General features: G+C 41.5%; 1 protein-coding gene across 9 annotated transcripts in view; it reads right to left on the reverse strand.

Annotated features, from left to right (window-relative positions):
- Nucleotides 1–225: 225 nt before the first annotated feature.
- The window catches only part of KATNIP (katanin interacting protein), a 60,687-nt gene continuing 35,400 nt past the window's right edge, over nt 226–25,512 (reverse strand). For 7 of the 9 annotated variants that reach the window (XM_026796475.2, XM_074552823.1, XM_074552824.1 and 4 more), the window contains exons 17-28: nt 23,832–23,882; nt 23,686–23,749; nt 21,675–21,852; nt 19,223–19,388; nt 15,828–15,985; nt 15,467–15,531; nt 15,017–15,127; nt 13,116–13,255; nt 10,157–10,258; nt 9,357–9,517; nt 6,912–7,000; nt 226–5,589 (exon numbers count right to left, since the gene is read on the reverse strand). In XM_026796475.2, coding sequence (XP_026652276.2) covers nt 5,534–5,589; nt 6,912–7,000; nt 9,357–9,517; nt 10,157–10,258; nt 13,116–13,255; nt 15,017–15,127; nt 15,467–15,531; nt 15,828–15,985; nt 19,223–19,388; nt 21,675–21,852; nt 23,686–23,749; nt 23,832–23,882 — 1,341 coding nt within the window. In that variant the 3' untranslated portion in view covers nt 226–5,533. The remainder of the gene's footprint in view (nt 5,590–6,911; nt 7,001–9,356; nt 9,518–10,156; nt 10,259–13,115; nt 13,256–15,016; nt 15,128–15,466; nt 15,532–15,827; nt 15,986–19,222; nt 19,389–21,674; nt 21,853–23,685; nt 23,750–23,831; nt 23,883–25,512) is intronic. The other 2 variants (XM_074552826.1, XM_026796477.2) reach the window with 1 other exon arrangement.

Below are 25,512 nucleotides of genomic sequence, written 5' to 3' on the forward strand. Positions count from 1 at the left end.
GGAGTTATAAATGCTCTGGTCTGGCTGACAAGGTGGTGATCAGTCACAGGCTGGACTCAATGATCTTGGAGGTCTTTTCATTCCTAATGTTTCTGTGATATCTTAGAGGGAGGAGTTCAGGTGAGCTAAATCTACGTAATATATTTCCTTGGATTTATGGTCCCCAAAATGTCCATTCTCTTTCCATAAACTGCACAAAATCTGGGCATTTTTGGAAGTCCCATGAGCAGAGATCAACACTAAGACTTTGAGAGTCAAGTTGATTTTAGTCACACCCAAAGAGACCTTGAGCAAGCTGAAAGCTGAAGGCAGGATCTCTCTGTGGTCTCACTGCATAATTGAGACCTTCCAGAAATAACCAGGACACCTGGGGAGAGCAGCTCACAGGTCAGGTGCTTTTCCTCTCCTAATTAAAGCCAAAGCAGTGAGCCATGGGTGGAGGCAGCAATATTATTCCAGGCTGGGAAACTCCTACCCTCCTGCTCCTTGGGATGGTCAGTCCTCTCCTTCAGGCAGCAGCTCAGGGAGGGAACACCACAGAGATGGCAGACAGAAGGTTTGATTTCCCCCTTCTCCAGGAATTCCTAGGTCAGTAAGAAGGGAGTCACCAATTGCAAGTGTTTCCTTTTGGGCCCAGATCTTTAACACTGCAGCACTTCACAGGGTCCTGAGCCAGGGTGAAGGGAACTGATGCTGTCAGACAAGGGTGGAAAATTGATCTCTTCCCAGCAAGATTTAGAGGGCAGTTGGACAAGAAATTACTCCAGCTGGGCACTGGGTCCCCATCTCTCAGCTCTTCCTGCAGCTTGGAGATTCACTCTATAATTGCTTTCTTAGTCCACATTTTATCCTCAGCTGACAGAATTCCATTAGGGTGATACAAGCAGTGTGATAAAGGGATGTTTGTGTCTCACATGGGCTCTAAGTCATCTCTCAGCAAACAAGCAAATAGTCACAGAAATGGGCAAAGAGGGAAGTCAGGAAGTCCCTCCCTTCCCGTGCTCTGAGCAGCAGGGTCAGCCCACAGAGGGAAGCAGAAACAGCAAACACCCTCCCAGGGTGTCACAGTGCTCCCTCTCAGGGTGTCACAGTGTCCTCCCAGGGTGTCACAGTGCTCCCTACCAGGGTGTCACTGCGCCCTCTCTGCTCCTCAGAGGAGACAGCCCCAAAATGAACAGTTCTCCTACAGCAGTTCTGGGCACACAACAGCCCTGCAAGAACACAGCACTGCCATCCCCAAAAACAGCACCCAACACAAACAGTGCTGTGACACAGGAGTGGGTGACACCCCAGATCTCAGAGCAAGTGCCCCTCCTATGGAAATATAAGAAATTAAACTAATCCTGCAGCACATCTGAGCACATGTCTGGAGAGTGGAATGGGTTGGTCACCCCAACAAGGCAAAGAGTGACTCTTGAGCAGCACTTTCAGAATGGTTTTGGCAGACAAATTGACCTTCTAAGCATGGCGATGCAGCTAAAGGATAGTCATGATGGGAACTAAGCTAAAAGGGAGCCCAGGATGCTGCAGGGTGCAGTTTCAGTACCTGGTGAAGGACAATGGTGAGGCCATCACCACGTGGTGTCTGTTGTTCACATTTCTTGAAGAATGTTGGAAGAGATTTGGCTGCTTCGGTGACTTTAGCAGAAGAGCAGCTCCTGTTGGAGCTCAGCCCCCTGGATCAGCAGCCCCAGCAGACAGAGGGCAGCCCAAGGCACCTAGAAAAGGTTTGGGTTCCCACCACTGGATGGTGTGGACCTGCATCCAGCAGGGAGGACAGCAGAGAGCAGGAGGGAATGTGGGAAATGCTTCTTTCACAATCAATCAAAGGAAAGCTGACTTTATTCCCAGCATGTGGCAGAACCCAGCTGTCAATACAGCCCTTCATGTGTGCTCCTGCCTGGCTTCTGCTGGGAAATGAGCATTTCCTGGAAATTTCAGAAAGCTTCAAGACTCCACTCAACCTCCTTCATGCACTGCTCTCTCCCTCAGAGCTGGGGCAGCAGCTCCTGTCCCTGGCCATTGCAGGGTGTTCCAAGACCCCCACCCAGTCCCTCATGGGCACTGTCGGTGCCACAGCCCAGCACATCCCTGGTGGGGCAGGGCTGGGCATCCCCAGGGGAGTGACACAGCAGGGACATGGCACAAGTGCAGCAGGAGCAGATTTTCGAGAACAGCACCACCTGAGCAGGAAGCTGCAGTGCAATTCATGGCCCAGTGCAGCCCAAACCATGAGCAGGGCTCAGTTTCATTCAGCTGCTGGATGTAGCTCCTATGAGTGTCCTGACTCAGGAATACACAGGATGAGTGTCCTGACTCAGGAATACACAGGTTTCAATGTCTTCTGTGCTGCCTTTCACACCCTGCACCACCGCTTGCTCCCTTTTCCAGGGACAGGTGCCTCTGTCTGCTGTTTAAATGCTCCTGGATTATAGCACAAAAAGGCAGAAATTGAAAAGTTGCAGGCTTTCCCAGGCATCTCAGATTACACTGTGAACACTGACAAAAATATCTTTTTCCAGATCAAAAAGTAGGCAGCCTGGCATGTACTTCCTTACAGATTATTTCTTTATCCTCTGCCCTTCTCAGTGTCACTGTGGGACAAACAAATTGATTTCTGTTATCTTGATCCAAGCCCTTTAAATCCAACCACAACAGGTAAAGGTGAGCAACTATAGCATGAAGGTCTTTGCAGGGCCCAGATATTGAAATTGGGTGAAACTTTATTCATTTACATCAGTATCTTCAGCAAGAATTCATATGAATCCTTCCTTTTCCTTTGCTGTGCTTTTGACAATGTCAAATGATGTTACTGGGCACATCCTTGCTGAATTCCTCCTGATGAAACTGTGCCTGACATTGACTCAAGAGCTCTGTGGGGATTTTCTTGATTGCATGTTTACTCTTCCTCTTGTCCCTCCTGTAAATGCCAGTCTGACATGAATGTACTTGTGAGGAGTTAGTTTAAAAAAAAGGTGAAAAATTGAATAAAGTCTTTTTTTAACCCTGATTCACTGAAGAAATGAGTCAAGTGTCTATGTTTGAGTGTATAGGGCTGACTAGGACTCTTAATTATCTTTGGTTCTATAAAGGGTCATTACATCTCAGCTCCAATTAGGAGGGCAAACACTGACAGCTCCTACCCCACAGAGATGAATGAAGTATTTTCTAAACATTCTGCTGCTCTCTGGAATAACTGACTGGAACCAGGGAGTCCATGAGGCTGTGCCTTGGTGGTTTCTGTCATCCCAGACAGCAGCCTGGCAAACCCTTCTTTCACACACAGACACTGCAGGGGAGGATGTTCCACAACCTGACAATCTTTTAAAAGATTTTCAAGACTACCATGCTCTTTCCACACAATGTGGCAGCTGTGGGGAATCTGAATGGGTCCAAGGGAGCTGGGAGGGGATGGAAATGTTGAAGCCACTGCACTCTGTGGCAGATGCCAGACCAGCTGCACTGGGTACAGATTTCCAGGGGCAAAAGGAGTTGAAAATTGGCTGCAGTCACGAGCTGAGGTGAGGAAGACTTGGTGGCAGGGAAATATAGAGAGAACTGTGACCTATCTGATCTTGATTAAATAGTTTGCAATAATTTCCAAAACTGGAGCATTAGGGTTGAAAAATCATTAGCCCACCATGGAGGATTTGAGCTGCTCCAGACAGACCCAGAGAAGACAGGTGAGCACAGGAAATCCTCTCCCCCTCTTGCCTTTTCAGATCAATAAGAGAGATGCTGTTCAGTGCCAGGAAACAGCAGGATTCATTTCTCTGCACATCCAATGCAATTTTCTCAGAAGAACAAACAATGTGACAGGCCCCATCCCATCCAGAGATTGCCTACATGACAAATCTGAGATTGTGCCTTAAGCCTTGAAAACCTTGCTACAACCTCTCCCCTTCCAAACACAGACATTTATATCTGCTCTGAGCCCTTCCAGTACCCCTCCTCTCAGCTCCTCCTCTTTTTCATTTGGAGTTGCCTCTTATATGGTTTGGGGCAAAAATTAGCACTTGGTTTTTGGTAGAATTACACCAGAAACAAATGAGGGGAGAGTTCTCAGAACAAGGGGGTTCTTTAGTCAGTGCAGCTTGGGAAGAGCCCTTAAACAAAGTACAATGTACTCACACACACTATTTTACATTTAAAAGTAAAGTAGTTTGTATTTAGTACAAAATAAATTCTTTTGCTCCATCAGTACATAGAAACCTGGGAAATGCATTGGTATCTTGTGTCCTTTCAGCTCAGGCAACAGCAGTGAAGTTTTAATAAGCAAATATACAAGATATTACACTCGTGACAGGGCAGAAAGGGAAGCAGCACAGTTTGATTCCAAACTGAGCTGCACCACTATCTCTGGTTTATGTGTAAAAGCACATCCTGACTTCAGCATTCAGCTCTCTCTGGAAACAATCACAGAATCACAGCAATGAGCAAGTTCTAAATGAGAATCCATGGAAGAGATTTACAGGTTGTCACAAACACCAAGTTTTCAGGGAACAGTACATTTGCATAGCAAATCCTGCAGCATTTTTACTTGGTCAGAGTTTTTATTTAAATGACTAGATGTGCAGGGTATTTTTGTTTAAAAATGCACTTCTCTCCTTACCTTCAGCTAATTAAAAGGCATTTACCATTTCTCAGAAGTGATGATCTGTTGCTGGCAACATCTGGTTAGTGCAGCACAGAGGCATGGCCTCCTTGTTCATAAAAACTCAGGCAAAATAGGAGGAAAAAACATTGCTCTGTAGCAGGAGAACTCTGAAGGATGTGCAGAGCGCCTGTCAATGGCACTCCAGGCAAAACACCTCACTTGATTTTTCCATGGTAGTGAAATGATGAAAGAAATAATTATTTCACTGCAAAACATGAAAAGGTGACAGCTGAAATGCACTTATTAAACCTTGATAAAGCCACTTCCTGATCTCTACTTCCTAAAAGCATCCATCACATTTCTGCAAGCCCAGTGGAACCTGTCTAGGTGTCAGAAACAGTGGCAGCTCCTGCAGACAGCCCTGGCACCAAAACATGCCCAGAGACAGACAGCTAAAGAGTATTTCCTCTAATAAGTGCATTTCCCGGAGAACTATTTACAGGCATCAGAAATAAAGCAACACCTCCTTCCAGTGAGGATCTTCATGATCATCCAGCTAGGATTTAGGAATAAAAGCTTTAGAAATAATCTAAAAAACCTGTGGGCAATCCTGCTTAACCCAAGTTCTCAGTGCTTGGCAGAACAGTTGTCAGCAGAAAGGTTCTCACTCTCTCCTTTATGTTCCTTCTTCCCTGGATTTTCAATTAAGAGATAAGGGGGAAATTCAGACAGATCATGACCAAAAAAAAACCCCAGGAAACTGAATTCATGCTTCAGATTTCATTCTGAAAAAAATTCCTGTAGCAAATAAAACTGCCTCTCACAAGAGGAGGTGGTTCAGCAGCAGCAGACATAGAAAATCTTCCATTTGGATATGCAGATTTTGGAGAGCTGGAGTGCAGTTCTTAGGGCTGGATGCATCCAGGACTTTCCTTGTTATCTTTTCCTCCTCTGCTGTCCTTTCTCGTTGATGCAGGTTTTGGGGCGCAGAGCTGTTGAGGAAGATGAAGGGCAGCTTTAGGACTAACTGTAGTAAAATAACATGGAGTAAAATGAGGAACAAAAATGTCCATTTCTCTTTCCACCCCAGAATGAAGCAGAGCTCCCCTTCCCAGTGATGTTTGTGACACTGAGTGCTGCCAGCTCTTCCACAGCCCCATGGAATTCCTTTCCTGTGCATGCTGCTCTGAATTCAGGGTTGGTACTATCCTGAGTAGGAGGCTGGACCCTCCCTCAGGAAGGGAGCCCCCTGAGATCTCCTCCAACCCAAATCATTCCATAAATGTGTTATCAACACCCTCTGTGGCTGATACCAGCCAGGACTGCAGAGGGGACATGGGGCAGAGGGCAACTGGCACCCTCAGCTGGTGACTTCAGAGGCTCTGTGTCCTCAGAGCTGGCAAAGCTGCGATGGCCATGGCAATGACAGCTGTTCTTCACTGGACAGGTCTGCTCTGGAAGCCAGGAGGCCACTCCAGTGGGCACAGAGATGTCCAGGATACTTTTGACAAGTATTGTTAAATATAATAACTTTCAAGCTATTTTTTCACAGGCAATGGCATTTCAAATCCTTCTCCTACAGAACTGTTATTAAAAGCCATCAAATAATATCTGTAACACTTTCTAGAGAACTAATTGGAGAAAGTGTCATGCTCAGGAGAGAAAACCAATCATGAATATACCAGCTTGGCTGAGAATTTGAGATGTATTTAGGGAGCTATTCTGAGTAATTTACAATGAATGACTGGTACTCTTCAGACTATAAATACAATCTAGTCTTTCTCCTTGGGAAAAAAAGAGAGGTTGTCTTTTTAATTATCACTTGGTAAGCAAAAAGACCAACCAGAAAGACAGTGGGAGGAACAGAGTCAACAGGGTTCCCCCCTTGTTACACTCACTGTGAGTCTGGGTCTGCTCAAGAGCCACAAGCAGATTCTCAGACACATCTGAACCATCTCTGAAGCTGCTTAAAAGGCCAGTGGGGATGCAAAGAGCTTTTTATTCCAAAAGCTATCAATGAGCCTGCACAATTAACAGCCATTTTCAATTTATCTTCAGCCAGTTTCCTTGCTGAGGATTTCTGCAGTTGTGGTGCTGTGAGCCACAACCACATCATCCCCTTTCAGATTTAGATACAGAGTAGGAACCCACCAGATGATGAAATTTGCAGTTTGTCTTTTTATGACAGAAAAAGCAGAGCTAAATATACATTAAGACTTCCCACTTTTCCCAGTTTAGGGCTGTAACAATGCTCATTATCCACACTGTGTCTGCAGGAATTGAGCAGAAGAAAAATGTGGAAGGCAGAACTCACCCGGATCAGCCACAACTTGTTTCTTTTTGCTGCTGGTGACAATCTCATTTTCATTCATCATTCGTACATCCTGATCCCCCACATGATTGCTGAAAAGATTGAAATCAGCACAAGGGCCAAAATCATCAACATTGGGCAAAATTATGAGAGTTATTATGAATAAAAATTATGGACAAGGATACCAAAGAAGGGATGTTTGGAGTCCTGCAAGCTCAACAGCTCCACAGCACAGCCACAGCACACAGGATTACCCACACAGGAATTATCCTGTCCTCATCCACCTGAAGGATTTCCTGCCAGTTTTAATTAGTGGCATTCATTCAGGCACACATTCAAATATAAATATCATATTCACTCTACAATTTTCCAGCCTGCCTACACAGCTTGAACCACAAAGCAAAGTGAGATTTTAAATCAGAGCACAAAGGGGGTATAAAAATCCTCATATGGAGCTTCCACACTGCTTTCTAATTCTGAAAGAGCAGTATTTGAAACTTTTCTGAACTAAACGAAATTCATTTACTGTGACAAGTTTTGCTTGCAGGCTTTTTTAAAAGCTTGCAGGCTTTTTTTGCTTGCAAAATTTTAACCATTTCTTTTTGGGGAAAAAAGTAATAACTTCAAAGGTAAATTAAAATAAACAAATTACAGGAAAAAACATGAGCTGAATTGAAAGGTAAGGAAAACATCACTAATCAAATCTCCTTTTCACGTAGACCAAAAAAAAAAAAACCATTTGTGCCTCTGCAATAAAGGAAGTGTATTTTTTATTTTCTCTCCAAATACTGCACAAAATGGGTTTCTATTTCTGAAGAAAAACTTAATGTCCCTCAAACTGTCAGAGTGAAGCAGAAGAGCCAATACTGAAGCAAACCAAAACTTAAACTATTGATGATGATATCAGACTCAAGTTCAGGTTCATAAAATCCTGAACAATGCCATGTGAAAGAGAACAGGCCAACATCACAAACAGTATCCAAAAGCTCCAGAGCATTTTGAAAATGAAGGGATATTATCCAGCATGTCTTCCATTGCTGCTGGAGTACCCTGTATTTTAGCAGGGAGGGAGATGAAAAAAAAGAGAAAATATGATTGCAGACCAGGCTGGGAAGAAAGAGCAACAAAATTCCTGCCCAGGAGTCTGAAGGAGAAGAGGCTCAGCTGGAAAAGAGACCATGCAGTGTCTGTGACCCCAAAAACTCCTCTTTAAAGTAGATCAAAGGACATGTGTCTTATAAATATGTGCAAAGGAAGTTATGTAAAAAAGATCTGTGATTCCCTGGTTTCAGTAAAAAAATTTACTCATAGAAGGATCTGAAGCTGAGGAAAGTAAAGGTCTGTTTCCCATTCTCCTGCTTTTTCTGTCCCACTGAAAATTTTCTCAAAACTTTCATTTCCTCAAGGCATTTTCATTTCAGTGACTTTTTCACTTTGAGAAATTGTTCACCTCCAAGTTTTACCATGACAACACAGCAACTCTTACAAAACACAGGTCCAACACAACACATCCAAACAATAATCACTTATTTAACCTCTGGCAGGAGCAGTGGCCAACAGCCAATGCTTCAGGGAAACACAAGAAAACAAACCCTGCAGGCAAATGTGAACTTCTGTCTTTATTCAGAGCATCTCATGTTCCTTCTGCTTATTTCTAAATGTTTGAATATCCTTCTGGGGGATCACACACCATTTATAAATGCAAAACTTGCCTTTTTTTCCAAGTGATGCATGTGCAAAAAACTCTATTTGTCAGCTGTCCAACATGTAAGAAAGTGTTCATTTCTATAAGCTTTCATTTTTTCACTTTTCAATCCCATTTTAAATAAATTATTCTTTCAAATCTTTACTTTCCTTGCCAGGGACTGTTTTTTAGATCCTACCAATCCTGACCTTCTAAATGTAAGTGCATTTTTCACTGTATTTCATCACATTCTCCATGAGATTGCCAACTTAGTGGTTTTAAATCATCATTCCGCCAAATGCAATTTATTTCTCATTTTAGAAGTTCATTATTTTAGACTGTTTATAAAATAGTAGAATTCTGGCTTCTTAATTAGCATTTGTGTCAAATCAGAGGAGTTTATTTTCTTTAATTTTCATGGTTGGTTTTTTCATGAACTTTCTATTTTTTCTCCCTCTAATGTAATAACATTGGGATTTATTAATCCTTCTCTAAGGAAGCCCAACTTTTTAATTTTGTGTTTACAGGCTTTCATGAAAACAGATGTAAATATAAATCATGAACACCAGGAAGTGCTAAAAGATGCTTGCAAACAAAGCTGGTAATTTGGTCCTCATATCTAAAAATCTTATTCCTCCTTAAGTGAGGCCAGGGATGCTCTGGGGGGGATTTTCCTCAGCAATACACACACTGCTGACATCAGTCACATCAAACCAGTTTTTAAAGGCAAAATTCTTTGTCCCAAGCCAGACCCAGTGCCATACCTGATCACAGTTCTCCTCTCCTGGTGGCAAATCCTCTCATCATCCGTGAACAGGATGGTGTGGTAGGGCACCACAGGGTCACACGTGGGGAGGATGCCTGACACCACATGGCTCACCATGTCCAGAATCCCATTGTACACCAGCAGATCATCCACCAGAAGCTACAAACATTGAAGAAATAAACCAAAAATCCATCAAGAAATCAGGCCTTGCTTTCAGCAGTTGTCTCTAAAAAGCATTTTGCCCTATTTGTTTCATTAATTTAGCTTTTGTCCCTTAAAACTTCCATCTCTCTCTATTTGCTGCTGCAGTTTGACTTTTTTTTTCCCCCCTAAGTTTTTTATCTTGTCACTGATGTTTTTTAATGCAGCTTTCAAGTAGGTAATTAAAAATGTATTTCGTGTTTTACATAATTGCCATTCTATTCATTGGAGTGAATCACTCTTAAATCTGGGAATTAATGAATCTCACCTCACTTCAGCTGTCTAAAACTTGGGTTTGTAGTTCAAACTACTCTTCCAGGCCTACTCTACAGTTAGTGGAAAAAGGCAAGTGTTATCCTGTCTTAAGACAATTATCTAAGAGAAAAATCACATAAAGTTTTCCTTCCCTGGACAAAAAAAGGGAGGACAGATGACTGGCATAGATTAGTCATTTTAATATTAAATGCAGAGTTAAATGAGATGAATCCCATCCTTTGAGATTACATGGAATCACACTTCAACAAACTGTGAGAACACATTCAGAATGGAGGCAGCTGACTCACCAGGACATACAAAATGCACAGGAAAATTACTTACACCAAACTCCTTCACACCTCTCTGAGGTGTCTTGGCATAATTCCATAACTTGATCATTGACACAGTGGTAGGTACATCAAAAATGACATATACCCTATTCACCTGCAAAAGAGAATTAATTTATATTTAACAGCACAAAGTCCCCAAAGCAATTGAATTCTCATGCATGTTACATCAAAAGAGGTTCATTTTTAAAGAAATATAGCTGGAGGAGAGATAACTGATGCTGAGGATGGAAGTTCAGCTATCATCCCTGCTGATAATTCCCAGATGTTGCCTGTACCCCACAGCTGCTCTCAAAAGCACAGAAGATGAGATCTGGAGCATTCTTGTCATCCAGGACTGCCTGGAAATTGGAGGAAGGGGAGGGAGACACTTTCAATGAGTATTTCACAAACCAAATGCAGACATGGCCTTAGGGGTAAGACAAGCTGGTGCCTCTTCTGTTCTGTTCCATTCTGCATGGAGAGATAATTTCCAAGGGATGGAGGTCCAGGACAAGGGGAATGGCTTCCCACTGCCAGAGGGCAGGGATGGATGGGACACTGGGAGGGAATTGTTCCCTGGGAGGGTGGGGAGACCCTGGCACAGGGTGCCCAGAGCAGCTGTGGCTGCTCCTGGGTCCCTCAAAGTGTCCAAGGCCAGGCTGGATGGGGCTTGGAGCACTTGGGATGGTGGAAGGTGTCCCTGTCTGTGGCAGGGGATTGGAACTGAATGATTTTTAAGTTCCCTTCCAACCCAAACCACTCTATGAATCCATGATTTTATTCCATTCCATTCCATCCCATCCCATTCCATCCCATTCCATTCCATTCCATTCCATTCCATTCCATTCCATTCCATTCCATTCCATTCCATTCCCTCCCTTTCTACCAAATATGAATGAAATCCACTTTTCTATTTGCAAGACTAAAATCTCCCCTGTATGCCCTGCAAGCTATTGCAGAAATTTTGCATTTTTTTGTGTGAGTTATACTACCAGGAATTTAGAGACAATCCTCCAGATGCTTGCTAAACAATTACTGCTGGAGGTATTATTCATCTGCCTTTCAGTGACGTTAATGTCAAGATGTTAAGACCAAAGATTAGGCAGGCAGGAAACCAATCTTGCCTGTTACAGTTAATTCCATGCTTTTCCTTTTATGAGCCACTATATCAACTTCGGATCAACATATCTTAAGCTTCATCTTTAGCGTCCTCTGAAGTTTTAATCCTTTGATGTACTAGAGAAGATACTGTAGGTTATATTAAATCATTATGCTGGGTTTTTTTTTTTTTTTTTTACTGAAGAAAGAAAGGTAGATTGGATCAATAGAAATGTTTGCATCTGTGATTTTCCATGAGACAACTGGAGCATTGTCTCCAACAACAACTGTTAATCCCACAGCAAATGATATATTTGATTAAAAATCCATTCAAACAAAAGAATAAAAATGACAATCAGTTACAGGAGAACAAACAATTCAAATTCTGCTTATGTAAGTAATGAATGTGAAAAACAGGAAACCACTTTCAGAATTAAAAAGGAAAAGCCACTTAGGAAGGAAAAGAAAGGCTATAATACCAATTCCCTCAAGCTTTTGAAGCTTCTAACACATCAAAGAGTTAAAGCAGCTTTCCAGGCAGCCTGCACTGAGGATGGGAGCAATCATAGCTCTGGTTCAGCCCAGCTCCAGAGGCTGAGCATCAATAGCTGATTGCTCCATCCAGCACCTTCCAGCTCAAAAACCATCCCAGGGAGAGGGAGGAGGGAAAAGTACTCTGTGGATCTCACAGAGGTGTAATTTGCTACAGTTCAAGGACAGAAAACACCATTAAATGGCTTCTGCCTCCTGCATTTCACACATTATCAATTTACCCTTTAATACTGGTATTTTGTGCTCTTCTGCAGTACTTTGGTGTCAGGCAGAACAACACAAAGAGAGAGAATTCCAGAGCTTGTTATTTTCCTTTTTCCCAAGTGAAAGAGCCTCTGCAAGCATGTCTTTTGTAAGGACATGAGCACACTCAGATGGCTGTCAAATCAATCAGTCATCCTGTTATAAGAGACATCTGAGCATCCCATCAAATTGCCAGGATTCAAGATCTGGGATGTGCACAGCAGGAGCCTCCAGCCTCACACAGACCTTCCACTTCCCTAGGAAATGCAAGCACTCACTATTCCCAAGTATACTTAAAAGCTTTACCTTAATTATAGCCCTTCATTACAACACATCATGATATAAATTAACAATTCCTTATTTTTAATATTTAATTAATAACTGCAACATCTGGAGTGAGGAGTTCACCAACACAGTAAGTGATAACTTACCACATGTCATGTTTACTTTGATTTCTTTCTAAATCCATTTTGTTATAAGAAATAAAACCACCTTAATTATGTCCATTACAGGTCCCTAAAAAATTTCCTTTCCCAAAACAAGGTCAGAAATCATCTAAGTTTATCTATTTTTCCTGTTTAGATTTTTGATATCCCAGCTATTAAACCTGAGACTTCTAAAAGGCTGAATCATCTGTGGCCTTAGGACATGAAACACTAAGTCTGCCATCTCTAATCTACAAATTTGAATTCAACATAGATAATGAGATTAAAAAAGAATTTCTCACTGCTGGAACAACATTCATTGTATTTTGTAAAAATGAGCTGAAAAGCACCAGAAAGGTGTTTATTGCACAGAACTCCTTCATCAGTATCTTTGTCACAGTGACCCAAAACCCATCTCTGGAAAATCTTCTGCTGTTGCCCCATGGAGAGAGGAAATGACAAACCTGGGAACCTCCATTGCTGCTGCCTGTGCTGCGCAGAGAGGCTGCAATAAAAACAACTTCTAAAAAGCATGATTTAGCATCTGTTACTAAAATCAAATTTAGCTCTGAATTCTATATGCTTCCTTTTTCTTCCATGCTTCCAGTTCCATCCCCACACATGATTAGAACAGAATGGAAAGGGAAAATGTACCAAACCAGGAAGAACTGGTGCCAGCCACATGTGCCTGCCATCAGTGGTGTCGTTCACTCTGTCAATCAGCTTGTCTGGAGTCCGGATGTCTCCAGATACATCATCTAAAATGTTGACACTATCTGGAAAAGCAGCAATATCTGAAAAAAAACTTTTAAGCATAAATAACCTAAAAATGGATATTTTAGAAACACCAGATTTAAAAGTCTGTGCTGTTCCCAACTCTTTGAATGAGTTTTCATCACTACAGCAGAACTCCCAGGACTGCACAGCTGAAGAACTTGGGGCACATATTTGAAAGCAGGACAACCCTTAGATATTCTGGCATTCCAATTTCTTTTAAAAACAGGACTCAAGTAACTAGCTGCATTTAATTTATTCTCAAATATGTACTTATGAGTTCATCAATAAACCTCCATTAGCAGGAAGAGGCACTTCCCAGCTTTTTGGTGACAAAGTCCCATATTTTTATCATAAACTTGTGCAAATTCCTCATATAAAACCTATCTGAAGAAGAGTGTCTATGCAGGAGGCAGTCATCAGTCAGACTAGGTTTTGCTTGAGTTTCTCAAGGTCTGTGGTAAAAATCAGTATCTGTAATAAAATCTTTTTTCATTTCTTTGAGAGGGAAAGATTAAACCCCCATTGAACAGGCAACCAGATTTTCTCTGTAAGAGAACATTTACATTAAAAACATATATGAATGTTAAAGACATGGAAAAAAATATGGATGGATGGCACTGGCTTCAGAATTATGAATCCTGAGCAATCCAGTTTGGGGGTCATTAATTTCCCCCTGTCCTGCTTTGTAAAAGTCTGTAAGTATTCATAAAGAATTGAAGGAATGACACAGCAATGCCTCAAGTGTTTAAGAAAAGCTTGATTCAGTTGTGAATTATCACATTAAACATTGCACTAAGATAAATATGCTCTTTTAGGATCCTAATACATCCCTACACAACTGCACAGGCAGGAGAGCTGATCATTCAAAAGCAGCTGAGGGTTCTTTACCTGTCTCTGTTCTGCACTGCAGAGCTGAACCAGGTCAGTTAAAGATCCCTGGTTCTTAAAGACAATTTGTTACCATTTCTCAATTTTAAAATGTTTCTTGTCCATTATAAATGTCTCGAGTTCAGGGCGTATCATACAAGATAAAGATCAAAATAGCACTTGGGGAAAAGCCTTTATTTCATGGAATTCCCTATTTATTAGGCAGTGAGGATCCTTAGAGACAAACAATTCCTGCAGCATTTGTGCTATTTATTCTTTCCAGGAGGCTAATAAATGTTCCTTCCATGTACCTGAACTATGTTAGCTGTATGTGGGGTATGAAGCTTTCAGCTCTTAGAAGACTTTAGCTGGTACAGAGCACAAAGTGCAATCCTAAAGAACATCAATCATCCCAACACACCCCTCATTCCCTCTGTTGGATATCCAGGGAACTCTGAATCAAATTCAAACTCTCAGCACTGATCTTCATCCCTGCATTGGGTATCTATAACAGCCTAGATCTCCAGAACAAGAGTTATGAAAAATTTCTTTCTTGAGACACAATGAAAGATTCCATTAAAAAAAAATTTAAAAGCACTGAACTTAGTCTTTCCTTATGAATTTATAGCTCAGCAAACTTTCTGGTCCTTCCCCCACCACAGAAGAAATATCAAGAGCAGAAAATACCACACCCTTCTTATATCTTCCCTTCTCTAACTTTGTCCTGCTTTGTTGATGCATCCCACTGAGAGAAAAAACATTCTGGAAATACACAGAATCCATAAAAACATATGGAAAATAGGTTCATCTCCAAAACACAGAGAAATAGAAGCCAAGTTCATCCCTGTGGCAATTTGGCAGGGAGTAAAGTGCAGCAGCAGGGCCAGGGGTGCTTGGTGTGCAAAGGATACTGTTTTCAGTCAGTAAGATTTGCTCTCCGTGCTCATTGAACAGCTCCAGCCCATTCAAACCAATGTAGTAGGGATCACCCCAACTCGTCAGCAGCTGGAACTGGAAAATAACTAAAAAGCAAAAGGCTGTTAAGGAAAATATCAGTACAGAAGCTTTGTCCTAACAGGCTATTTAATCTGCAGTTTGAAAAATTGTTGTGCAGCCCACAATGTCAGACACTCTTATTTGCAGTTCAGGAGAAAAAGCTACCAGAGGATCTGAGAACAGGCCACATACTCATATATGATATTTCACTGATTTATTCTTAAGCCATATTTATGGAAGCCTTTCTCATATTCTTGGTATCTGGTTAATACTTTAAAGCACACAAAATTGTTGGATTTATAAAGCTCAGGACTCCTAATCACAGTATGTAACTCTAAAATATTCCAGATGACAAGGAAGGATACAACCACAGGGCATTAATGGTGCTTCATAGTCCATACTGGCTTGTTCCAGTGTCCTTGAAGCATTCCTGCCAAAAAAAAAAACCAAAACCACAGTTTTTATGTACCCTTGGCTCATTCAGAAAAAAAAGAGAACAAAACCAAAGAATCAAATCTCCACAGACACCACCCCAACACCTGCAGCTGTGATGCTGGACCAGACTCAGAGCTCAGAGCAATTTGGTCAGGGTTAAAACCAAGTGAAGCTCTGCTCTAAGTGCTCCATGTTTTCATGCAGGAGCCTCACACAGGCAGCTCCAGCAGGGAATTGTGCAACAGTGAGGAGAAATCCTGTGGTTCAGACAACAAAGACATCCTGGTTTACCTCCTGTGTGCTTTAGGAGCTGCCTGGGGCTGGAGATAGTCAAGAAAGAGAATTTCTTGAGCAAAGTCAAAGTGGCAGTTGCCTGGTCCCTTGCGGATGAGGAAGCCCTCCAGGGGGGAGATGCTGTGCCCGTCCAGCACCACATGGACCACCTTAGCCTGGTTAAAAGAACAAAACATCAGATTATCTGATATTCCATGACATGACTTCTATTAAAATAATTGCAAACAATTCCCTTCACTTCAGACACTGAAATAATTTCACTTAGCTGTATTTATTTCATGCCTCTAGAGTGAGGACTACACTTCCTTTGGCAAAAGAAAGCTGCAATCCATAGTGTCCATGTCATCACTGACATTGATGGGGATGGCAGAGGTGAGAATTTGGGGGGAAAAATACTAAAAAAAGTATCAACAGATCCTTTCATACTGCATGGCACTAGATCTCAGCAACCTGAAGCCTCCCTTCTTCCCAGAGTGCTCAAGCACTGGCACAGGCTGCCAGGGGAGGGGTGGAGATGCCATCCCTGGAGGATTTCAGAGGTGCAGATGAGGCACCTGGGGACAGGGCTCAGTGCTGGCCTCGGCACTGTGAGGTTTGCAGTTTGACATGCTGACCTTACAGCTCTTTCCCAACCTAAAAAATCCTCTGATTGCTGAGCCTGCAGCAAATACTGACACACATCAAGAGAATGGGAAGCTCTCAGTCAGGGGATCTGAGGAGACATCACGGCCCTGAATGCTCTGCTAAGGCAGCTGGGACTGCCCAGCCTGGCTGGGGCACCCGTCCAGAGATCCCACAGCCTGCTGCTCTCTGCAGAGCAGATGTTGGTGATTCTGTTGCATTCACAGCAGCCTGTGTTTCAGCAGTTCTATTTATCTTTGTGGCAGGTGGCACTTGGACTTCTCCAGGATCACACAAACTCCTCTGCCAGGCAGTGCTGTGTGTAACCTCAGGGCATATGAATAAAGAAAGGTGCCTGTACCAGACAGAGACAATTGAGCTGTGGCCACCTCAGAGAGAGAGCACACCTTATCCAAGCTCTGGAGATTAAAGTGAATAACTCAGGCACATTTATTCAGGTGGTGCAGGAGTCTTGGCCCCTTCACCCTCCCCAGCAGCACCATATGGAGCTGTATGCACAATCCCAGGTGCAGAACAATTCAACCAGGCTCCAACAATTAATCACTGCACCTTTCTCTCTAATTTGTTAAATATAACTTAATGTTCATCACAAGCAGCATTTACTGCCCTGGGTCTCTCACCAAGTACCAGTTTGTGCTAGACTGGAGGAGGGGCTCAGTTAATTTCCATGAAGATTAATTAGGAGGGAATGTTTGTATGACTACCAAGTGTGGAGAAATAACTATTTCTGGCTTCATCTTCAATACACTTGGGATCAAATAAAGGAAACATCTTTTTCATATGAGAAACTCTTCTGCATGCTGTTTTCCAGCTGAATAAGTCTGCCAGGCTAAGGAGAGGAAGTGAGAAATCCACTGAAATCCACTTTCCTAAGCGGAAACACGTCGTGAATGGGAAGTGTGAGAGTCAGAGATGGAATCTTACCTATTACACCACAGCTGCTTATATTTATGTGCCCTTTACAGCCCTCATTTCTAAGTAATTCTCATCATCTGAGGAGGCACTCAGCCGTCACACATTGCATTTTACAAATGGCATAACAAAGCTCTCACAAGGTGATTTTTCACAGAGCTGCAAATAGCACCCAAGCCTTCATTCTGACAGTCACTGCCATTACCCTCTCACACTAAAGCTGTGAATAGAATCCCCCAGCCTGCAGCTGCCTAACAAATCATCCCATCTCACACCCAGGGACTGGCTCCTACAAGGAGCAGCAATACTTCAAGAGACAGATGTCAGGATGCTCTGGGTTTACAGCCTAAAACCTCCTCTCCTGTGGCCCAGTGGACTTTGCATCTTTTGTTTTCCAAATAATTTATTTTATCCTTCTCCAAGACTGCAGGTATGGGCTCCTCCTTTAAGTGGTATCCACTAACTCTCATGGGACTTTCAGTATTCATGCAGGTAGACACCTGTATCAGACACTTCTTTTTATTATCTAGCCAAGCAAATTGCTAAAAATACACCTTTCTTCTTTTTGTTTTATTGGTTTGGCCTCCAGAGACCAAATTCCGTGTTAGATTTTAGAGATTTAATAAGCACTGCTCAGCAACAACTACAATATCACTAAGTTACTAACATTATTACCACCCTAAATCCAAAACACAGATCCTGGGAAGAAAATTAACTCTATCCCAGCTGAAATCAGGACATAAATGACACTTAAAACCCCTCATTTGTATGTTTAGGTAATGCTCAAAATGCTCCAGAACCCTCCCATGTGTCAAATGTGATGGAGCACAAAATCAGGGGCCCTCTGTTCAAATCTCTGCATCAGCTGGGATTTAATAAAGATCATTTTTGTCCTATCTCCAGTTTAATTTGTGCCAACATTTTTGTTCTTATTTATTGCCTGAATTTGGACATTGAGAATGCAACAGTTGCTTTTTGGGGTGGAAAATCTGGGAACAGGTGGATTCCTAAACTTTCTGTGCAACGAACAGCAACCTCTGGTTTGTTATAATTATCATTACATTATCATAATTATCATGTGAAAGTACAGCAGGGGAAGCAGGGACAGCCAAACTCAGAGTGAAAAGGTATAAAATTATCTCCATCAGGTGTCAATTGGTAATGCCAATGATTTAGTATGGAAAAAAAATATAAAGCAGGCAATTTGCAAATAAGAGAGGATTTATGTTAATTTTAGCTAAATTATTATTCAGCTAAATTAGCTAAAATTAAAAAATTAAAAATTATTTAGCTAAATTAATTATAAAAATTATTTTAGAATTAAAAATTATTTAGCTAAATTAATTTAGCTAAATTGCTTGAAGGTGGCAACTTTCCATTTATTAAATGTTAATATTTCAAAAGACTCTTCCTGGAAAAGGCAGTACTGAGTGAGTGGCCTTCTGAACCTGAACTAAACAGAATTTCTTTGGAAAATTTTCCCTCATATCATTCCCATCATTTCAGGAAATACAGAATCATACAGCAGGTCCAAATACAAGATATTGAGAGGATACCAGTTCAGAATCATATATCCTGAAAATAATATGTGCTATTGTATGTGTCTCTTAGAAAAATCAGCTGTGAAGAGTTCTTTAAAGCATTTCTTGCTTTTTTTTTCTACTATCTGCTGTTTGTGGAGACAGGAATGCATTATACCTGCCACAAAATTCAGCCTCAGACAATCTAGAAAGATTTATGGCGTTCCATTAAGGCAGCTATATTCATTCATCACAGTACCAATTTTCCAATGCACTGCTGTATATTTTTGCTGGCAATGCTCCTTTTCTTTTACTTACCCCTCTGTAGGTATCCTCTGGAGATTTATTATAGTTCCAAAAGCGAAGCCCTGCAATACTTTCAGTTTTATCAAAATGGATTGTGAGCAGATGATCTTCTCCAAAAGAGAAGGGAATGAGCCACATATGGTCATCCTCCACTGTGATATTAGTGCCATCTATTAACCTACAAAGAGAAAAGTCCATTAGCTGCACAAAGGGAAAAGCTGGCTTCTCTCATCAAAGGCAGGGACTTTCCTAAGGTTCCTTTTATTCTGGAGGCCACTTCCAGCTTCCAGAGCTCCTCGTGCCCTTGTGCATGCAATTAAAAGCACAGAAAGCATCAAAAATAGCATGTAAGTATTGAACTAAAGGCAGTGGAGGGAGAAAAAAAAACCCCAGTATTTTCTTTAGTTGGAAAAACAGCAAAATCTTTAGGTTTTCCCAGTGTGAACAGGACAGGCAAAGGAAAGCTCAACTGCCTTTGCAGCAGAGTGGCTGAAGGCAGAACCCAGAGGCAGGCACAGTGGAATTCCTGAATTCCCACACCCAAAGCAGTGGATTGGCACCCTGCAGGGTGTTTCTATGCCAACACAATCTGCTGCATCCGAGGAGGAGCTGGATGGCAGCTGGATAACCCTGAGCAGGACCTGGGACTGCTCTCATCCCTCATGGACACAATTAGCCACATCCCTGCTATTTTACAAAGCTTCCAACCAGCAGGACAATGTCTTTTCATGGCAGCACAGGCTTCAGGCTGACTAAATAAAGTTAAATCTGCTTTTTTCTGACATTATATTCTTCTACCACAAACTGTGCCATATGAAGATGGGAGTAAAGGAGAATATGAATTAATTTTCCGCTGTAATTACTTTGGTACACTGCCAAAAAAGTAAGTTTATACTTACTATTTATTTAAAAGTTTAATGGAAGAATGAGTGCCAGACTTGGCAATTCCTTAAAGAAAAAGATTTGAATAATAACTCTTTCACAGAGGAACTGATTAGGGAGTCCATGAGAGAAGAGATAATTCTTGATTTGGTCTTGAATAGTACATGGGACTTATTCCAAATGCCACAGTTGAGAGCACTGCAATGTACTCAAATTCAACATGCTTGCAGCAATATCCAAAGAGCCAAAAGAGCCTCTATTTCTTGTGCCCAAAAAAGTTCTCCAGCAAAACAATCAAGAATGTAAAAAAATAAAATAAAAATTAAAAATATAACCCACTTACTAAGAAAGATGTTAGAAAGAAGGAGGACTTGAAAACTCAAAGCCAGCCTGGCTCAGTAGCAGGATAAACAAAGTTATTGTGGGCCATCTTTCAGCAAAATTCATGATGAAAAAAGCTCTAAATTGATAGACTCATAAACTCTGGAAGGTTAAATGCGTACGCACAGGCCAAAAAAAGAGTCTGAAGGCTAGCAAGCAAAAGATACAATAAATAAAATCCCTCAAATACATCAGGGGCAGAAAGCTTGCCAGAAATTCTGTAGGATCAACATATCACTAGGCTGCAAAAGGAGCATTCAGAGAGAAGGCACCAACAAAAGGGAAATGAATTCTTTGCATCTGAGTCCATCAGGGTGGGGTCTGGAGAGACTCCCCCAGCAGAATCTGCTCATCACAGGGAAGATTTCTTATTTCAACCGTCTACAGAGGAGATTTTCATACAAGATGGCAGAAGGAACAAGGAATCACACACAAGTCAGGTTGATATCTGCATTAGTCAGATTAGCAGAAATTACAAATGGAGTTAGTGTGCATGGAGATAAATACAACATTCTAAGGAAGACTCCAGAACCTTTGAAAAGACAAGTCCTAATTCAAAACCTGGTCACAGGCCATAAACATGCCAGCAAGACAGGATTACAACCAAAAATACCCTTTAAAATGGAGAGATGACTCAGAAACAACAGGATGCAGCTTCAATAACATCCAAAATGCCAAGTCCTCTCCAGATCTACAGCCTATCATTTCTATACTGCTGCCATTTAGATGCACAAGTTAATCTGAGGAAATACACTTGTCAATGAATAAAACTTCATTAGATTTGCCAAAAAAAAGTGCTGCAAATTGGCCAAAAGATTGGCACCTATTTGTGCAATTCCACAACACATCCTCACTCTTTGCAAACGTGCAATTTTTCCTTGAAATTATCCAGAAATCCTGCATAAATATCACTCAATATGCACAGACAGATGCTACAGAACACCCACATTCCTTCCTGGAAAGTCCTTGGCAGAAAAACCAAGCAGGCATGTTCCCATCTCCCAGCTCAAACACCATCTTTTGGAAACATCTCATTCATGTTTCTACAACAAGCTGTTCCTGGACAGCCTGTGAATTCCAAGAATGAGCAGTGATGGGATAAAAATCATGTTCACATTAACATGTGTTAACATAAGTTTATAGAAATGTGTCACTTCAGAAAATGTGATGTAAAATGCATCCCAAATCTTTGGTTACTTACTTTTCTAATGTTCTGGAATCTCCTGTGCACTCTGGAAGATCATTTAAGTCTTGGGGTGAAGCAGAAATCTGTTCTGCATTGATTTTTAATGCTTGACCATCCTTTCCTATCACTTCAAGTCCTGTCAGCCCCAGGTAATGAGAGTCTCCCCAGGTCATGGTGAAGTTCAGTTGCAGGCCTACATAAAGGAATAAAGATTTAATGCCTCTGGAAACGTACTGGTTTGTGGTGATAAACCAATGTAAACACGAGTGCAAACTCCAGTGATTAGCAGCATGGATATTTTGTATAGATTAAATCACTTTAAATGCAGGAATTGGATTTTTCCTGCTCTGTTTGTCCACCTCCATGTAACAGCAGCTCCTTTCAATCTGTGTCAGAGCCCTTTAATGTGCCACCAACACCCTGTTCACTTGAAATTCCACAACTGCTGATCAAGCACGTTCCCAAGTGCCTCATTAGTGGGACTGCACCCTGCCAGCCAGGCAGTGACACATTTAAGCAGTTACATGACAGATTTTGTGATTATGCAGATGCAGAGAAGACCCATTAGTCTGAAGTCTATCCATCATCTTTCACCAGCTAAATGACTGTATAGATTCATTTAAATCCAGCCTTTCAGAAATCCATATATTTTTAGAAAACACCTACTCCTAGTTAAAGCAAAGAAAAATGTGGTTTACTAATGTTTTTAAGTTATTTTCTTCACGTCAGAACTGGACATATGGAAGAATTTTCATGGGACAGCATCAGTGAAAAGCACAAATATTGATTAGGCTGTATCTCCAGAAAATAAACAGGAAAAAAAAGCTGGATGGACAAATGACTGAATGTGAATCTCCTGTTCCACCTGTTTTATGCCTTACTGAAAAGACAGAAATAGCATGTACAGATATAACAAGTAAAATTCCAATCTGATCAGGTTCCATAAAAATCCATCCCTGTAAATTAGAAATACTTTCATTTCACAGACATAGAAGCCCACAAATAATCAGGGTGGGTAACGTGTAAAGAAGCATCAGTACTCATAATTTATGCTTATAAAACAAACAAGCATTAAACCTCTTAAACCCTCCAGCCCAGTTACCCCTAAAAACCACGAGCAAGTCTTGATACACACAGAGATTCACTTGGGAGTGAGATTTCATCAGCATTTGCAGGGACACAAAGAAATAAAACAGCTTTCAGCTGACAAACCTGGAGCTCTGGCTACACTGACAGCAGATACCAGTCCCCAGGCCAGTGCTGAGAATAAAAGTGCTCAGGCCGGAGCAGAACCAGCCTGTTCTCCAGTGCAAAGCAGCCATCCACACAGATTTAATATTCCCCAGAGTTTAGGATTCCAGTCTGAGGATGGCACAGGGAAAAGGAACCTCTGGAGGGGCCCAATCCAGCTCCAAGCTCAGCACAAGTCCAGCATCCAAGGGATGTTTTCCTGTCCCCAAGGCTGGCAGATCCCAACCCCTCTCAATCCTCTCAGGGTAAAAATATTTCCTAACATCATGCTGGAAACTCTTGTCAAAGGACCAGGAACAGCTCCTGAAGCTTTTGGGCTATCCAGAAAATCTCTGGATAGCAACAGCTGAAAGGCCCACAGAGAGCTGGTTTGGTACAGGATAATAAATCAGGTGCTTAAGCAGGGATATAACACTCTGATCTAGCTTTACTCCAGGGTTTCTATTGTCAATCCAATCTAAAAAATTCAGTCAGTCTACACAAATACAAAGGATTGGGAGAGAATTACTGGGTAAGGGACACAGCTATTAGAACTCCCATTCAGGGACTAGGCAAATGGCTAATGTTGTTTTTCTGAGATTAAAAGCCAACTGTTGCAATATAATGTTGTAAATGCCATAGCAAACAAAGCTTCTGCCTTAAATATTCAATTCTCTTCTTTATTCTAGACCTGGCATCTGTCACAAAGTGCTCTACAGCTCTGACAAATCAGATCATCCTTGATAACATGTTTGGGGGAAGGCTGGTACAGCAAGAAGTGAATGTAAGAACTTACATTTCCCAGTAAATATTCCTGTTTCATTTGGTGTGCACTCAGAGACAGGGTCTGGCTCCTGAACCTATAAAGAAAGTCAAGGAACAGGTTCAGTATTCCACTGACTGCTTATAAAATCCATATTTGTATAAAAGTTCTATTTGTACCTGTTTCTTTTTGCATATCAATCTCCCCTCTTCCTCCCCACCCAGGCTGTCCTGCAAAAAATGGAAAACATGACCCAAAATGTAAAATATCAGGTGGGTTCTTAGAAAACCCAGACTATTAGGGCAGGGTTTTAGCTTGGTGCATACAGAAATGTGACAAGGGAGACTCCATAGGGTGAGCTACCTCTCCTGAAAGAGGCTGAAATCCTTAAATAACACTTATTTCCCTGCTGACTGCCATCAGCAAGTGATAATATGCTGTATTTGCAATATGTTGCAAATCTGTTGCAGACACAAGGAGTCTGGAAGGAAGTCAAGACCAGAGAGTGCCACCACAATTTCTTCTCAGGAATTAAGAGGCAGAACAAACAAGCAAACTTGTCCAAAAGCTTGTGCTTGTGCTCTAGCAATGCTAATTAAAAATTGCCTATGCTGTTCAGAAAAGTGAAGAAACAGATGACAAAATTTGCTGATCACACTGGGGCAATCAGGGTAGTAAAGACAAAAATGGCAAAGGATTGCAGATAGAATTCACTTCACTGAGTAAGTGGGATAAAATGGCAAATTCTGCTCTCTGTGGACAAATGTAAAACAGAGAAAACAATCTTAACTTCACAGATACCAGTATTGGCTCCAAAATAAATAATAGTAGATTAGAATGAAATCTTGGCATTTTTATAAGTAGCTCTATATAAACATCAGCTCAATCCTCATTAGTAGTCAAAAGGCCAAACAGGAAATTAGAAGTCCAGACTCTTTCTCTTTAATTCATCATTAGAAATAAACTTCCTGTCAGCCACAATACATCAAATGGATCTACACTGTGCCTAAGTAAAATAAATAAAGACTTGTCAACACTTGTCTCCTTGTTCCCTTAGATCCCTGCAATTTAACCACTGATCCCCAGGATCTCATGGGCTCCCAGACTGCAATATCCTTCATGTGGCAGCAAATGTCCCTGGGGGAATCAAAGTAATTCAGCTGAGACTGAACAAGAAATGGGCTCTGAAATAAACCCACAGAACCCACAGTGCAAAATCCCTCCCACTGGGGTAGGTACCTCTCTCACAAGCCAGCTCTGTTCCTCACAGCAATTCTCAAACACCAGCCTGGGAATTAAAATTTGCATCTTTACTGAAAATCAAAACTCATGGACACTGGGTTTACTGATTGCAAAATAATGCTCTCCCTAGCAGAGCATAAACCATTTGTGCCAAGGCACCTTATCCCCTCTTTTCTCCCTTTCTTATCTACTCAGATCCCTTCCTGGTGATAATACATTTTCTTCCAGATATGGTCTCATTTTCTACTATTTTAACTACTTCTGCTAGTGGGCATTGTCCTACCTGTGTTCTTAAATTCTTATGGCTAAAACAAAACACCACCATAATACAGGAGATATTGGAAAAGCAATAAAAAGTAGAAAGTATTACCATGATCTTACACTTGACCAAATGTTCAACACCTTCCTAGGAGCAGCCACTCTGGAAAAGATTTAGAAGACTAACACAGGGGTATAAATCTCTTGAGTGGCTTGAAGAAGGGAGTGGGGAATAATTGTTTAGTTTCTTCCAACACAAAACCCAGAGATCATTAAATGAAGCCAGCAACAAACAGAAGGAGGTTCTTTGTGCCATGCAGGTTCAGCTGGGAAATTTGCCACGGAGCACTGTAAATTTTA

Source organism: Zonotrichia albicollis, chromosome 16 (genome assembly GCF_047830755.1).
Source record: "Zonotrichia albicollis isolate bZonAlb1 chromosome 16, bZonAlb1.hap1, whole genome shotgun sequence".
In the NCBI taxonomy this organism is placed as follows: domain Eukaryota; kingdom Metazoa; phylum Chordata; class Aves; order Passeriformes; family Passerellidae; genus Zonotrichia; species Zonotrichia albicollis.